Genomic DNA, 15,943 nt, shown 5'->3' on the forward strand with positions numbered 1-15,943 from the left:
CTAGATCATAACGGGGAAGGCTGTTGGCCGAAGGGCTTTTTTGCTTCCCTGGGGGGCCTGTCCTGATGGCCACTCACCTTCAGCTCATCGATCTTCTGCTTGACCTTCTTCTCAGGGGCGTCCGGCAGAGTCTGCGGCTGTTGTTGCTGCTGCTGTTGCTGCTGTTGCTTCTTTTTCTTCTCCTCCTTGGGCGCCTTGGCTTTGCTCTTCCCTTGGCCCTTGGTGCCTTTCATGGGAGAATCATCAAGTTGGATTTCCAAATTTCTCAGTCCACACCCTCCCCCCCCCCGGGAAGAGGCGGTGGGCAAGGAAGCAGGAGGGCAGGTGGTGCGGAGTGGGAGGTGGCGAGCGAAGGGGGACCCAGGAGATGAGAAACAGAACACTCAGCCATGATAAGCATAAAAGAGGACAGACACTGATTTTTTTTAAAAAAAAAATTAAATTTAAAAAATTCCCCAGTTTAGCCATTCCTAACAAATTCCTCCTGCATTCCAATTCTCAGAGGTCAGGGTGGCTTAGCCCAGGAGAGGTTTTCTCTTTGGAAAGCCAATATAAACTAGAAATATATGTGGCAGGTCCGCCAAAAAGCAACGGAAGGTTGCAGGAAGACACTGTTTGAATCTAAGCCCAGATGTGTTTGATGATTTGTGACATTTGCATATATTATTTATATATTATGATTACTATTTATACTGCCCATCTAACCTGTGGTAGAGAGCAGAACCCCAGTATCTCTGGGAGAGTGGTTCCAAGCCCCCCCTACATGGATGCTGTGTTTCTAACACAGGCCAGCCAGATGGGTCAAAATGGTTGAAACTGGACTCTTTTTTTGCAACGGGGGGGGGAGAGGGAGGGAATCAGCCCATGAAGAAGTTATTGTTTGGCACTACATCTCCAGCAATCTGGCCGGGTAGTCCCAAAAAGTAACTTTTCCAAGTTCTGCAATCAGGCGTGCAATGATCCCGTTGTCAACTCCAAGAGGACGCCTCCGAAATTCCTCAAATACTGGAAACCAAGAGGGTTTTTTTTTCAGTCTGAAATCTCCCCCAGTGTCGGTCAGACTCTCGGGTGGCCCCTCCCTCTGAGTGAATCTTCGTTTGTCCCTCCTCTCCTACGTACAGCCTTACAAACATTTACCGTCGGAAATTTCCAGCTCTTCCTTCTCCTCGGCTTCCACTGCAGCTGCCTCTTGTTGCCGAAGTAGCTGGGAAATTAACGGTAGAAGGAAGGAAGAGGTGAGCCGGGCATAACAGATCGTCCATCATGGGGTGGAGGATCATGCCTTCTACAAGGACTTGAATCGGTTGCTTCCTCCAGCATGAAGGACTCAACCCTATTTGAGGTGGGAAGGCTAGTCCAAACCCCAGACATTCGGGAAGACCAGAAATGTCATTCCGAGGACCACACCTCAGAGTAGGACACCCTCTTCACTTAAGATAATAAGATACGGAGGACACCCGTTCTCATCAGCTGAAAGGACTGGAATTCTTCCTGTGAGCCCAATATAGCGGAGACAAATCGGAGGAAGAATGGCCTACAGAGTCCAACCCAAACTAACAGGACTTGGAAGAGCCAAGCACATACCACACGAGATGTGAACAGGCGGAATCTTTGTGCTGACACGTGCTTGTGCAAGGGAAATCATGGACATCTTGGGAGGAATGGCCACGGATAGCCTTCCTCGGCACACATCCCACCACGCTATTCGGGAGGTGTGCAGCAATGCAATCCATGACTCCTCTGGAGCAGGCTGGTTGCCCCCTAAGGCTTCCGCAATTTCCCTTACATGGGCGTAAACTGGCAACAGGATCCTCGGGCAAGGCATTATCTCTTGCCCATGCAGAACGAGCTTGGGCAGGGGGATAATCCTGCCGGTCGAACCCACTGATGTTTCGGCAGCGGCGTAGTGTGGGGAGCCCCTTCCATAGGGGCAACAGCCCCTCGTGCAAAAGTCTTGGGTGTGTGCAAAATTTCAGACCTGCCACAGAGCCATCAGGCAAGGCGGAGCACAGAGTGAGTGAGAAAGTGTGCGACCGTACCCTCCTCTCACGATCCCTCTTCTGGCTGCGATGGCCACACTTGCTCGCTTGCTATGATCTGCCCTCCGGCCATTTGGTTCCGGCGGCAACAGCAGCGGCGGGGTTTGGTAATGGCCGAGGGGACCCGGGACCTCCGGAGAGGGCAGCCTGGAGGGTGAAGGGTGGCCTGGAGGGTGGTGAGGGGATGGGGGCTCCACCAGCTCTGAGCTCTCCCCCCCAAATGCCACTTCCCAAGGCAACCTCGATGGGGCTGGCCACCCAAACTACACCACAGTGCTTTCCGGACGGCTCTGCATTTTCTTGCCATCTTAAGACAGAGCAGAGCCTGCAACCCAGGTTTCCAGCCAGCCCCCTTCCCCATCTAGAGCCCGGTCTCGCCCCCTACCTCCTTCATGGTTTCAATGGAAGCAAAATACTTGGACCACCAGTCCAGGGTGCTCTCGGCGGGCTCCTCCTCCTCGCTCTCTTCCACCCCTCCTTTCTTCTTCTTCTTTTTCTTCTTCTCCTTCTCTTCTTCCGACTGCAAAAAGGGTGAAAAAAAAAGAGGTAGACAACAGAGGGGTGATTGTCAGGACTTGTCCTGTTTCCTGGGGCCTCTGTGGTCCTCTCTACACAACTCTGCTCCCCCCTTTTGGAAGAGAGAGAAGTCTTTTCCTTTATTTCATTTTCGCCAGCCAGAAAGCCCCCACGGTATCTTCCCACAGTGTGAAAATACAGCCCTTTTGTGGGCAGTTCGTTCCCATCTTTATTCCAAAGGAATAAAAGCTCTTTCTCTGGAACATGCTATGTCAGAGTCCCACGATGGGCCGTGTGTTCAGCCACCTACTATCGCCTCCCCGAATCATCATAGAATCATCTTAGAAGTTGCAGCGCTGGAAGGGAACCTAAGGGATCCTCAAATCCATCCCCTCTCCAGGGGGTGGAATCAAACCCCCAACCTCTCGCTTCACAACCAGGGACCTCAACCACCGAGCATATTATTTGACTTCCCAGTCAGCTTGGACAGCCAGGCTCGCTCGGTAAAGAATTCTGCGCCTTCTTACGTAACAGAATTCACAACCGCTCGCTCTACACTCGGAAGACACCTGGTTTAGGCCCTTTACAAAGCAGTCATTGAGAAGCATCTCTTGTCTGGCTGGCACTTGTTTAAGGAGTGGTTCAGATTTGGCTCAACAATTCTGCCTTGGGGTGCAAATTAGACGGGACACCCCGTAACCTTCATAAACCACCAATGGAGGAGAGGACCGCCACTCTTCCAGACCTTCCGCACCCATGCTTCTGCCTGTCCCACCTTCAGAAAAAAAAAACTTCTAAAAGTCTTCAGAATGTCCTTGATCTAATATCTCCTCCCATTCAGGGCAGGGGAAAAAAAAACACAATAGGTTTTGTGCCAGCAGATGCAAATAACGCCTTCTGCTTTTATTAAGCAATGTATTATTAAGCCTATAGAATATAAAACACATTTTTTTTAAAAAGCAGAAAAACATGGTTATGACAAAAATATGGTGTTGGAAAAATCCCACCCCCTTGTATAAATGAATACAATCAATTAAGAGCGATACACCGTGATACTGTTTTGCACACCAAAATTCTAGTTACGTTAGTGTCCCAGAGAGTGCAAGCAGTAATTCCCTCCCATAGATGAGAAAGGAGCCTATCGTCTAGATTCAGCTAGAAGACTTTTCATGGGAAATCGCTCAAGCAACTGTCACGTGCCTCCCAGGGAGGATTTGTTTATCGGAGCAAAACCAGCCACGAACTTTTGCTCATCTTTACAAGAGGGAGTCCCCCTTAAGCAATCCTTCGTGAAGGACACCCGGTGCTCCCTTGAATCTGCTCATTCCAGCACAAGGTTTCTTCACCCCCAAACCCTCATGTCTCCTTTGGTGACTGCTGAAGCACAGTGCCCCGGGGAAATCCCTTCGCTGCTGATAAAACCTATCAATGGCATGAAATACACAATCCCCTTTAGTCGGATCCTTTGTGAAGGTATATGGGGCATAGGGTCCCCTACTGCATTACTGCCACCCTCCTGACATCAGTTGCAGGGGGGTGGATTTTCCCAAAACCATCAGGCCCCGTCAAGCCCTCATCAATCCCAGTGGGATTGGGTGTCCCCAATCTGAGCAATCTCATTTCCAAGAAGCTTGTTCCTTTGACTATTTACCCTTATTCTCTTGGCCTTTGCGCTGGTGCTCAGTTGTCAATTTACCCAGTAAAGTTGAGGTGAACCCATTTCCAGGTGATGGAGAAGCGGCATTGAGAAGAATGGTCTATATACAACACAATGTATGCAAAATCACAAAATCACAGACACAGCCGGGCCAAGCACAGCCATCACTTACCACATCCACCTTCACAACCGCATCAGAGTTCTGCCGCCCGGAAAAGGAGTAAGGGGAGAACAAGCGACGGTTACTAAAATACAGGAAAGCTGCAGCTGCACCAACACGTGGAAATGCAAACGTTACGGGGAAGATGTGCAGAGGTAACTGCAGGCCCAGCACCACAAGCATGCAAGAGGGAATGCTACTGAATGACCCCGGAAGTCAACCGGAAAGGCATTCACCGATGGACAGGGAGGGCCTCCAAGAAATCAGGACAGTAGCCTCCAAGAAATACACAGCTTCCGTCTTTTACTCATGCAGTCAAGGGGAGCAACAGATGCCATTTCAACTGTTTATGCAACACTGGAATAAAACGTGGGCAATTCACATGGCTTTCCGGCAGGAGGGGAGCAAAACCAAGAAGGTCACCATGAACGTTGGCCGTGGTTGGGAGGAAAGTGTGGAGGGAGGCAAAGCTAACCAGGGATGCCGCACGCCGGAGAGTGCAAGCTGTAGGTCGTTATGGAAGTTTGTGAACAGCCATGGAATCCTGCGATTTGTAGTTGGAGGTTCTTGCGTTTTTCACTGAGGGAAGGGCACCAGAACTCTCCAGCAGAAATATCTGTGAAGATTCTCAGTCGCCCAAGTGAGGTTCTCTGGAAGTTGAGTCATGGCCACTGGGCTTCTGTTTTGTTAGGTTGAAACGTTTCTCTACTCCTCCAAGTAGCTCCTTCAGTCTGAGGAGAGTTGGTAGGAGATTCCAAATATATCCTCTACATTGGTTTCATTAACCCCTAGTAGGAGTAATATGAATAGACTCCTTGGAAGGACAAAGGACAGGAAGTGAGGGATAATCCCAGTTCTGCAGTCCTTCTTCCACTCATCATCATGGGTCGTTAATGGTCGTTAACAGTCGTCTTTCTGGAGGGTGTGGTCATGAACTTGACAGCCTAATCAGAAAGAAGTCCAGTTGCGAGGACTCAAATTCCAGATCTCCAGCAGAGAATTCTGAGTCTTCTGGACTAGCTATCTCTGAAGCTGTAGAAGGGAACCACGGCAGTTCACGGAGTATCGAACTGGGGTACCCGACGCGCTCCAGAACTTGGTGTTCTGAACTTCAGGTTTCAGTCTGAACTCTGCAAGAGCGACCCCAGTGTCCTGAACCCTTGACCTCAAACAGATTCAGCACCTTGGAGAGCGCCATTAAACTCCCTACCAAAACCTTAACTCCCTCAACATCAGAGTCCCTAGACCTCATGACTTAAGATGAGGGTGGGCAATAGGTCACCCTAAATGGCCACGTTTGCCCCATGCTCAGGTCCCTAGTCTCCATTCTCTCTCAGAAAGTCTCCTTGTGCTCTCTAAAGGAGGATGGGGATCATTTTGCCATGGGGGGTGGGCTACCCACATTTTGTTTTTAAAAAAATGCTTTTTAAAGTTGGGAGGTGCTAAAAGGACTGCTGTAATTTAAAAAAAAATTCAGTTAAAAGGAACCCATAACCACAGCCTCCATAATATGCAACCACCTACTTTAACTGTAAAACAATAAATATGTAAAAGTCTGTATAAGCCTATCCCTTAGTCGCATCCCTTTAGAAGGGCAGGCCTGGGGTTGCCACAGACTGAAAAAGGGCTTCACCTTGGCTTAAGACTTCATGACTAGAATGAAATCTAGGGGGCTCAGCAAGCCACACACATCCATACAACTCACACTGAAAACACACTGAAAGCTTTGGAAGTCCATGCAATAGGCCAAGGTGGGATCCCTCCCCTCCCCAACATGGCAGGGACTCTCTGGGGAATTCTGGGAGATGTAGTCCCAGAACAACCATATTCCCCTCTGCTTTGGATGACACCGACTTGGAGCATCAGCTGGGCATCGGGCGCTTCCTGTCTCACCCTTGAGATTCTGAAACTTACCGCTTCCAGCTTGACCATGGTCTCCATCTTTTTGATGGGCACCTCTGGCTCCATGTTGACCACAATTTCACCTGCGGGGTAAGAGTAGGGGCCTCCATTGGCCAGGGCCACGTAGGCGTTCATGAGCTTGGCTGGACAGAAGAGGAGAAACACAGCACCGAGCACGCACAGAGAAAGAGAGAGAAAGAGAGAGAAAGCAGGACTGAATCATTTTAGGACAGAAAAGAACAGCACACGAGGCTGAAGAATGAAAAATGGACCAAAGGGATGAAGAATAAATAAGGGCAGAGCTTCGGTTCAAAGGAAAAATAACCCAGAGGTGTGAGAAGCTCAGAAGAATATTGAACACATATGAGCAGATTTATATGATAAAAACTCCACGATTTGGAGATCAGCACAACGCCTTGCATCTGTGTTGAACGTCACATGAAAGTTGCCAGACCTATTATCTGAGCAGCTGTTTACCACGTTAAGTGTGCTTAATATTTCAGATGTCTGTGTGTGTGGGGGGGGGGTTCAGAGGTGGTGGCCTGCTTCTTAAGGAGACTCATAGAGACCCCTCAGGAGGTTCCTGAGATTTTGAATCAGCAATTCTGCTAATTCCACGGGCTTCTTGGCTAGCACACGAGCTCTTGAGCAGAAATGCAAAACTCGACCGGTCTCCTCCGTTCCCGTGAGAATCAGAAAAGGGGAATATTCTCCTCCGTCACAGGAGTGGCAAAGAGCAATGACCAGATAGACAGGGTATAAATAAATAAATAAATAAATAAATAAATAAATAAATAAATAAATAAATAAATAAATAAATAAATGATTGATTGATTGATTGATTGATTGATTGATTGATTGATTGATTGATTGATTTTATCAATGGCGGTCGTGCCAAACCAAGTTTTTCGCAAACGGCACCATTTGTGCAACACCGCACAATACAACAGAGTTCCGTAATTCTAGTCAAATGCACGGATAGCATAAAAACCAGGGCAGCTGCTACGAGGTTTCATCCACATTTAAGGACCTGACCCCCCCCCCCAGAGGGCTTATTTTTGTTCCTTTCTTAGCAGCCAGATTTCCTGTACTTCCTTTTTCTATGTGTATCTCTCTTTCTCTCTCTCTCTCTTTCTCTGCTCATTGAATGGGAAAGGACATTATATGTGTGTGTGTTCTCTGCCGCCTAAGTCAGAACTGACTTTGAGCAACCCTAAGAGGGCTTCCAAGGTAAGTGAGATATTTAAGATCTTGTTTTTACCCACTCCGCTCTCCCGGACAGTTTTCATGGCTGAACGGGGATTCAAACTCTGTTCCTCCAGAGTCTTAGTCCATCATTCTATCCACTACACCAACACTGGAAATCCTATTTTATTTTATTTTATTTTATTTTATTTATTCAATTTTTACCCTGCCCCTCTAGACAACGTCTATTCGGGGCGGCTTACATCAGTTAAAACAAGTTAAAAAACATATAAAATGCATTTATACTAATTAGTTCTAAACAAAAGGTTTCCAAGATGGTGGTATACAAAAGAAAGAAAGAAAGAAAAAAGATAGAGAAAAAGAAAAGGAAAATGACTTAATTGACTGGGGGGTAGACCTGTTTAAACAACCAAGTTTTTAATTGGCTTTTGAAAACCCGCAGCGAGGGTGCCAGCTGGATTTCAGTGGGAAATCCTAGGAAGGACATTCGTTTTATACAAATACATTTTGCTCAAATGAAGCTGGCTGGATAGCTCAGGGGTTTAGGTCTCTGGTTGCAGAGCCAGAGGCTGGGAGTTTGATTCCCCCTTGGTGCCTTCTGGGAGAACAGCCAGCCTGGGTAGCCTCGGGCAGGCTGCAGAGTCCCGGGGATGCCCCCAGGAGAAAGCGAATGGCAAACTACTTTCTCTACCGCAAAAGCCCTTGGAAAGGGTGACCGTAAGTCTGAATTGACTTGACAGCACATCGTTATCATTAGCTAAATAGCTCAGGGAATCTGATTCCCCAGCCTGGGTGGCCTTGGGGCAGCTGCACAGTCTTAAAAGTAACCCCAGAAAAAAGGGAATGGTGAACCCCTTCTGCAGACTCTACACTTCGAAAGAGCTGGCTGGGTAGTTCAGTGGTTTAGGTCTCTAGCTATGGAGCCAGAGGTTGGGAGTTCAGTTCCTCCTCTGTGCCTCATGTGAAGTAGAGCCAGCCTAGGTGGCCTTGGGCCAGCTGCACAATCCCAGGGTGGCCCCCTCAAGAAAGCAAGGGTGAACGACTTCTGAGTATTCTCTATCTGGATTACCCCGAAAACGACTGCCACAAGTTGGAATTGACTTGACAGCACATACAGTGGTGCCTCGCTTATCGACGTTAATTCGTTCCAGCGAAATTGCTGTAGAGCGAAAACGTAAAGCGAAATTTTAAAAACCCATTGAAATGCATTAAAACCCAATTAATGTGTTCCAATGGGCTAAAAACTCACCATCCACCGAAGATCCTCCATACGGTGGACATTTTTGGAGCCTGTATAGTGAGGAATCCGTCCCTAAGCACAGCGGGGAGCCATTTTGAGTACCCGGCGGCCATTTTGAAAACCCGACAATCAGCTGTTTTGATCATGTTAATGCAAAGAATCAGTTCCCGAAGCAGGGAACCGATCTTCGCAAAGCGAAAAAAAACCCATTTAGACCATCATTTTGCGATCGCAATTGCAATTGCAAGAACATCCTTGTGAAGCGGATTCGTCGTAATGCAGGGTAATCATTAAGCGGGGCACAACTGTAATTATTATTAACAGGAAAAACAAAACCCTTCTCAATCTCAACTGAAGATGCAGGATCTCATGGTACTTTTAAACTCCTCAAGTTGGTTCATGAACACAGCCTAAATCGACCAGGATGTGGAACCGATTGACTCTTCTTACATCCTTCTTCTGGAGTGGCTCGTTAAATCACATTTCCCCCTCATTCTCTGCCCCCTTCCTTTCCCCTTTCACACCAGCCAATCCAAAGCTCTTTCTGGAGAAGGGAACTGTCACGTGGCCTCCTCTACAGCCATCGCTGGGGCGCCCACCTCTTTCTCCAGAGCCTTTCCTTCCCGCTGTCCCCCACCCCCACCGGTTACCTGCGGTGCTCCAGTGCTGGGCCTTCTTATCGGGAGGCCTGTAGATGAATTTCCGCAATGAGTTGACCGCATGGCTGCCCACGAGGGTGTAACGCCCGAAGGCGCGGCAGTCCACCACGCGGATGTTCAGGGGCGGGTGGAGGAGCTCGTTTTCGGGCAGATCCTGCAAAAAAAAGGAGAGCAGAAGCCGCTCGGGGTCGTCTTTGGGAAAGGAGATATCAAGATCAAGCAAGTTGAAAGGAACCTTCCGGGCAACCTCGACGGAGGCACCTGTTTCTCCTCGCTCTCCGGCATCAGCACAGATAAAAAAGGAACTTACCACTTCAAACCACTTGACCAAGGTGCTGAAATTGGGGTTTTTCTTGTAATTCTGGATGAGGGAAGACTGGACTCCCCTTCCGGCGCACTCAATGTCCACTCTAGGTCTGTCCACCTGGGCCAAGTTGACCCGCTTCAGGTCCCTCAGTCCCCAGAATAAGATCTAGAGAGAGTTAAAAAAACATACAGGGTCTTGGGGACGATAATGGCGGCCGTTGTTTGGGTGGGAGGGAAGAATCTCTGAGAATTTCCAGGCCCGTCCCTTTGGGAACACACACCCCACGAGCAAAGCCAATATTCAGAAAATTGCATCCATTCAACTGGTCACGCCCTCTCTTTCTCTTTTAATGTAGGGTGAAACTGCAGGGCAGTCCAAGAATCTTTCAGAATTTGGGACATGGTAATGATGAAAAGCTGAGGCTCAAATACTTTGGCCACCTCATGAGAAGAGAAGACTCCCTGGAAAAGACCCTGATGTTGGGAAAGGGTGAAGGCAGGAGGAGAAGGGGAGGACAGAGGATGAGATGGCTGGACAGGGTCATCGAAGCAACCAACATGAATTTGACCCAATACTGGGAGGCAGTGGAAGATAGGAGGGCCTGGCGTGTGCTCTGGTCCATGGGGTCACGAAGAGTCGGACACCACTTAAGGACTAAACAACAACAACAATGATGAAAATCAGATTCACCATTGGTATCAAGTGGGAAATCCACAGGGCCAAATGGTAGTTACGCGAGAAGGACATGACTTTCACATTCTATGTTATTATGGGCTCCAGCTACTGGCAGCCAGCTCTTGGCTGAAGATCAGGAAAAACTTCTTAACTGTTACAGGAGTACAGTACAACAACGGCATCAATGACCTCGGGAAGCACTCCAAGGCTGGAGGCATCCAAGAGAAAATGGGACCACTGTCTGTCGGATGTGCTTTAACTTGGATCCTTGCCTTGAGTAGGCGGTTGGATTGGATGGCCTTAGAGGCCCCCTTCTGACTCTTCTATGATTCTTCTATTCTATGGTTTGTTGGCTTTTCTTTTGGCTAGAGTTAGGAGTGGGGAAATCTGCACGGTCTCCTTTTCTCCTGCATTCCCATTTTTAAACTTCAGCCTTTTTTCCCCCCCTTGTTAAAAGCATGATCCGTGGATTTTGGTAACTTCTCCTAAAGTGAATTGAAGCAGGATTCTCCTCCTTCTGTAACTGGCTGACATTCAATAGCATTTAAAGAAGCAGGACATACGGTACTTCTTTGCCAGATATGTGTTAAACGTGAGGATGGAAAAAAAAAAAGAGATGCCATGACCTTAATGTAGATCTAATGTGATTTATTACACAACACTTTAATGCCAGACTATTAAGAGTTTAAGAGGAACAAATTTGTCAGTTCCCCACAGTCCAGTTTTTTTTTATTTTTTAAATCTAAATTTTCCTGCTTCAGTGGCAGATTGGAACTGATGACATTTGGGGGTCCCTTCTAGCTGTACAACTCTATGATTCTATGACTAGCATTCGGTTGGCCGAACTCACAGCTGTTAGCGAGCTGTGGCAGATGTGATTCTGACACCAGATGGGTCATGTAAGCCTCTGTCCAGCTAAAGGTGCTGAGCATGGTGATGGGCAAATGGATGTTGTGGCCCAACAAACACCATGCTCAGCACATCCTATGGCTGGATTGCGCAATGCCTTCTCCTAACGTCATATCCTGTTCTGCATGCACAGGGTGACACCGTGGAGTCACAAACAGGATTATAGCTTGTGATTTTTAGAAAGACGGTAAAGACTGAATTATTTAAAGCTGCCTTTAATAACAGACTCTCCAGAATGAACCCATAATAACTTTTTTAAAAAAAAACTAATTCTGGAGTTTTAGATAGTTATATTTATGGCTATTATTACTGTCTATTGCATTGCCATGGTGCTTTTGAAATTATTTTTTAGTTATTGTGGGTTACTGAGGGTCGTAAGTTTTTATTTTGTGTAAACCACCCACTATAGTGCTTGCACTAATGAGGCAGTCGTATAAACAATGTATGAACAAATGAATGAATAAATGAATGATTCTAAGTCCCATTATAAAGATGCTTGAGAATTTGGAACATTCTTACTTTAAAAAAAAAAAAAAGATAAGGATTGCATCAAATTGAACTGAAACTCCCATTTTTAGCTGTTTGGCTCAGGATAGTTCATCTTATTTTTCTTATTTAAATTGCCTGGTAAGATTTTGTGTTACGAATGTCTGGAATCCATTCTCTTTCAAGCTGCTATTTTGATCTAGTACAGCGGTTCGCAACCTTGGGTAACCCAGGTATTCTTGCAATGCAACTCCCAAGAACCCTGGCCAACAGAACTGGTGGTGAAGGCTTCTGGGAGTTGTAGTCCAAGAACACCTGGGTGACCCAAGGTTGGGAACCACTGATCTGGTATGATTTTTTTAAAAGCACATCATGTGAACCCATCTGTCTGAGCCTGGAATCCATGCACGAGACGGTCCTCCAGTGTAGACAGGCCAAAAGAGACATCCATGGATTCATGTTACCCATAAAAGAGCATCGGAAAAGCTTCAGCCTGTCTGAGTACCTCCACTCTGTATTTGCTCAGCACCGGTCGGATCCCTAGTGGCACGGGCAGGATGGGGCCCCGGTCCATGTCTGTGGGTCCATCAATGGGAGGTAAGTCTGCCTTCCCGGTTGGGCCAATCTGGAAGAGAGAGGAAGGGAGGCTATAAAGGAACTTTTTCTATGGGTATCATCACATCCCCTCCTCCTGCCTCCCTCCCCGCCCCTTTAACAAACATATACCCCAACCAGCGATCACAATGCTTCCATCCAGTTCTGTCCATCAGAAGGTCAAGGCTTCCCATCCATGCATCAGCTACGAGACAGTCCACAGGTTTTCACTGGGAACGTCTAGAACCCTTAATCACGACCATGAGGATCTAGTTTAGAAAACAGTGCCTTGCAGAAACCACATTAACTCCCCATGTTTTCTTTCCGGTGGCATGATTTCAAAAGTTTGTCTCCAGCGTTCAAAACGGTTCTGATTGCTGTTGTCTTGATGGAAGTCGTGCAGATTCCAGACCTTGGTTACAGCCACGCAGGCTTCTAGACTCGCCCAGAGAAAAGCTAAAGAAGGCAGAGAGACTCTGAACATGCCGGTCCATGTTCTAAGATGATTAAATTTGGGAAAGGAGCCAGGACAGGGGAGGGTCGGCGGTATGGCTAGTGTGAATGGACACATCTCCCCAGAAGTCCCATGCAGTACCTTTCAAGGCTACCGACATGCCAAGACACCTTGCTACTGTGAGCGACATTATAGAGGAAAAGTCCATTTGGTGAGTGGGGAAACAGGCGAGCAAAACATGGCACGGGCCACCTCATGCCAATATGGAGTGGAGCGCAGACAATGCCAGATATATGTGCTAAAGAAATTAAGTGTCCGGTCAAGGTATTCTACAGTGCAGAGAAGTCCTCAGGCCAACAAGGAGCGTAAGAGCATGTCAAGAATCACGTCAATGGGGTCCAAACAGCCACCGTTATTTTTGGGAGGCACCTTGATCTGTGGCACGCACGGAGCAGTGGCCGCCAGCAAGGCCCGCCTGATTTCTTCATCATCGTAAGGAAGCTGAGAAGCCAGAAGCCAAGGCAGAAAGAGAGGATGAGAGAGAGAAGAGGCAGAGAGAGAGAGAGAGAGAGAGAGAGAGAGAAGGGAGAGAGCCACAGATACAATCGGACCAGGCCCACACTCTTAAAGAGGCACCACCGAAAACAGACGGAGAAGCCAAAGTCCGCTTTCAAAGGAAAGGAGAGGAAGTCCAAGAGGTCCCTTCTGGCCCAGTGAAGCTTCATTCGCACACGGCACCAGCTCCTCAGGTGCCCTGAGAGCAGAAAAAACTGAGCAACCATCAATTCTGGCATTTCTCAGCATCCGTATCGCCTCCTTCCACCAAGAACGCTGACTTTACACACTCAATGCTTTCCTGGTTGCATCCTCCCATCCGTCTTGTGCGAGAGAGCAGGATTACAGATAGGACTGTGTTGGGCACTCATGAAAACTTTGGAGATGAGCCTGGTGGGGGTGGGAGATGCTAGTCCCTGCTTCTGACTGTAGGGGGTCCCATGATAAAGAACAGGGGGACGAATTTAAGCATCTAAATCCATTCCTCAACTATTTGGTCGATTAATCCACTGGAGCTTTTGTTGATTAACTGAAGGAGATCAGTTCTAAGAAACACAAATGAGAATGAAAACCCTATTTATTGGTAGGCTTCTTTGGGTCTGGTGTGTGTATATATATGTCTGTGTACATGCATGCGTGTATATGTGTGTGTGTGTGCAGAGGTGTAGTTGGTTCATCTTCTAACAGAGAATGATGGCCATTTGCCTGCTTGGTTATTTCATATTATTTTAATTCTTTATAGGCCACCTTTCTCCTAATGGATCCAAGGCGGCTTAGGGTATTAAAAGAAACAAAGTTAAAAGCCAAATTATTAAATTGCAATATTTAAAAAGCATTAAACAAATTCCATATTAAAACTCAGAATAAGAGCAATATTGAAATCACAAGTGAAACAGAGACTAACAAGATCCCTTTTATGAACTTCCGGCTTCTTTCAATATCTTAAGACATTTGTGTAAAAACAGAATGAGTGACGTTTAAGAGTCAGAAGCCCTGGAAGGGTTCTTTTCTTTTCTTTTCTTTCTTTCTTTCTTTCTTTCTTTCTTTCTTTCTTTCTTTCTTTCTTTCTTTCTTTCTTTCTTTCTTTCTATTCCTTCCTTCTTTTCTTTTTTCTTTCTCTTCCTTCCTTCCTTCCTTTTTCTTTTCCTTCCTTTATTTCTTTATTTCCTTCCTACATTCGTTCTTTTCTTTACTCCTTTCTTTCTTTCTCTTCCTTCCTTCCTTCCTTCCTTCCTTCCTTCCTTCCTTCCTTCCTTCCTTCCTTCCTTCCTTCCTTCCTTCCTTCCTTCCTTCCTTCCTTCCTTCCTTCCTTTCGAATCAGTCTTTTTGCACCTGCTGTATCTGTGCTTTGTTTTCCAGGGAAAAACTGTATTCCTATCACAAAGCATGCTGATTAGGGTGGGCACTCCTTATTTCACTCTTGGCTGGAGATCCAAAATCTTGCAGTACTAGAACATCTTTCCTTGAGAAGTCTTGTCCAGTTGAGGCTGTCTGACGTCACGAGGAATTCTTCACACACTAAGCAACCCCTCTCTGGATCTCTATCTTTAACCAGAATCATCTCATAGAATCGTCGTAGGGTTGGGAGGGACCTTGGAGGTCTTCTAGTCCAACCCCCTGACCAAGGCAGGAGACCTCAGACCATCCCAGACCTCAGACTGTCCCGGACAGATGGCTGCCTGATCTTTTCTTGAAAACTTCCAGCAGTAAGAACCACATGGCCCAAACCAGCTTTAACCTCCTAAGAGGAGGTCTCAGAGATGGTTCTATTCCCATCATCTGGTTTTATCTCAATGCCCCAAGAAGCGAATTCATGGTGGACCCCTTTACCTGGAGCAGCTCAAAGGCAGCCAGCAGGTCTCCTGCGGTGGAGTTGCCCCGGTAAATCTGATAGTACTCCAGCTGAGGTGGGAAGCGAGGGGGGCAGTATTCCTCGTCTGCCATTTTCACCACAGGCTTGGCAAACGTTCGGCCCATGAAGTCAGCCTTGCCCTGGGGGTGGGGGTGGGGGGTGGGGAAAGAAAGATGGCGTGAGAGCTTGGTAGCCCTGGAGGAGAGGAGTCCTTCCTCTGCTAGGGCCGACAGCTGAACTGGGGCTAGGCGAGACGGAAAAGTCACCCAAGAGGGCAAGGCAAAAGATGGAGTCTCCGCCAGCGCCTACTTTTGGCAGATAAGGACTGGGGTGGGGGGACTTCAGTCCAAAACAGACAGACCAGAGACCCCCTGAGATCAGTCTAGAGAAATCAGCACAAAGCAGGGGTGGAGACTCGAGTCGTGGGACTCATGGTCAAGTTGGACATAATTTGCACCCATGACTCAACTCGGGTAATTTATTTTCAAGGGCACAGACTTGACCCCTGACTCCGAACCCTCTCAGCCTTTCCTTTTGTTGGGGGGGGGCATTGTTTTAATAGGGACTTGGATTTGGGACTTGGTACCAAAGACTTTGGACTTGGCCTTAAAGATTTGCCGAGATCGCTGGTGCCAAGACAGGAAAAGCTACTTTTCCAACCTCTGGGAAAGACGCCTGGGGCGGAGGAGTGCAAGGAAGATAAAATGAGGGAGGAAACCGAACACTGATCCA

General features: G+C 47.5%; 1 protein-coding gene across 6 annotated transcripts in view; it reads right to left on the minus strand.

Annotated features, from left to right (window-relative positions):
- The window catches only part of OTOF (otoferlin), a 156,907-nt gene that overhangs the window by 19,411 nt on the left and 121,553 nt on the right, over window positions 1-15,943 (minus strand). For 3 of the 6 annotated variants that reach the window (XM_072986234.2, XM_072986229.2, XM_072986242.2), the window contains 9 exons: window positions 15,190-15,351; window positions 12,262-12,381; window positions 9,690-9,851; window positions 9,371-9,533; window positions 6,287-6,417; window positions 4,385-4,414; window positions 2,425-2,559; window positions 1,138-1,204; window positions 78-226 (listed from right to left, as the gene is read on the minus strand). In XM_072986234.2, the coding sequence (XP_072842335.2) occupies window positions 78-226; window positions 1,138-1,204; window positions 2,425-2,559; window positions 4,385-4,414; window positions 6,287-6,417; window positions 9,371-9,533; window positions 9,690-9,851; window positions 12,262-12,381; window positions 15,190-15,351 (1,119 nt within the window). The remainder of the gene's footprint in view (window positions 1-77; window positions 227-1,137; window positions 1,205-2,424; window positions 2,560-4,384; window positions 4,415-6,286; window positions 6,418-9,370; window positions 9,534-9,689; window positions 9,852-12,261; window positions 12,382-15,189; window positions 15,352-15,943) is intronic. The other 3 variants (XM_078381482.1, XM_078381484.1, XM_072986239.2) reach the window with 3 other exon arrangements.

This window comes from Pogona vitticeps, chromosome 1 (genome assembly GCF_051106095.1).
Source record: "Pogona vitticeps strain Pit_001003342236 chromosome 1, PviZW2.1, whole genome shotgun sequence".
NCBI lineage: Eukaryota > Metazoa > Chordata > Lepidosauria > Squamata > Agamidae > Pogona > Pogona vitticeps.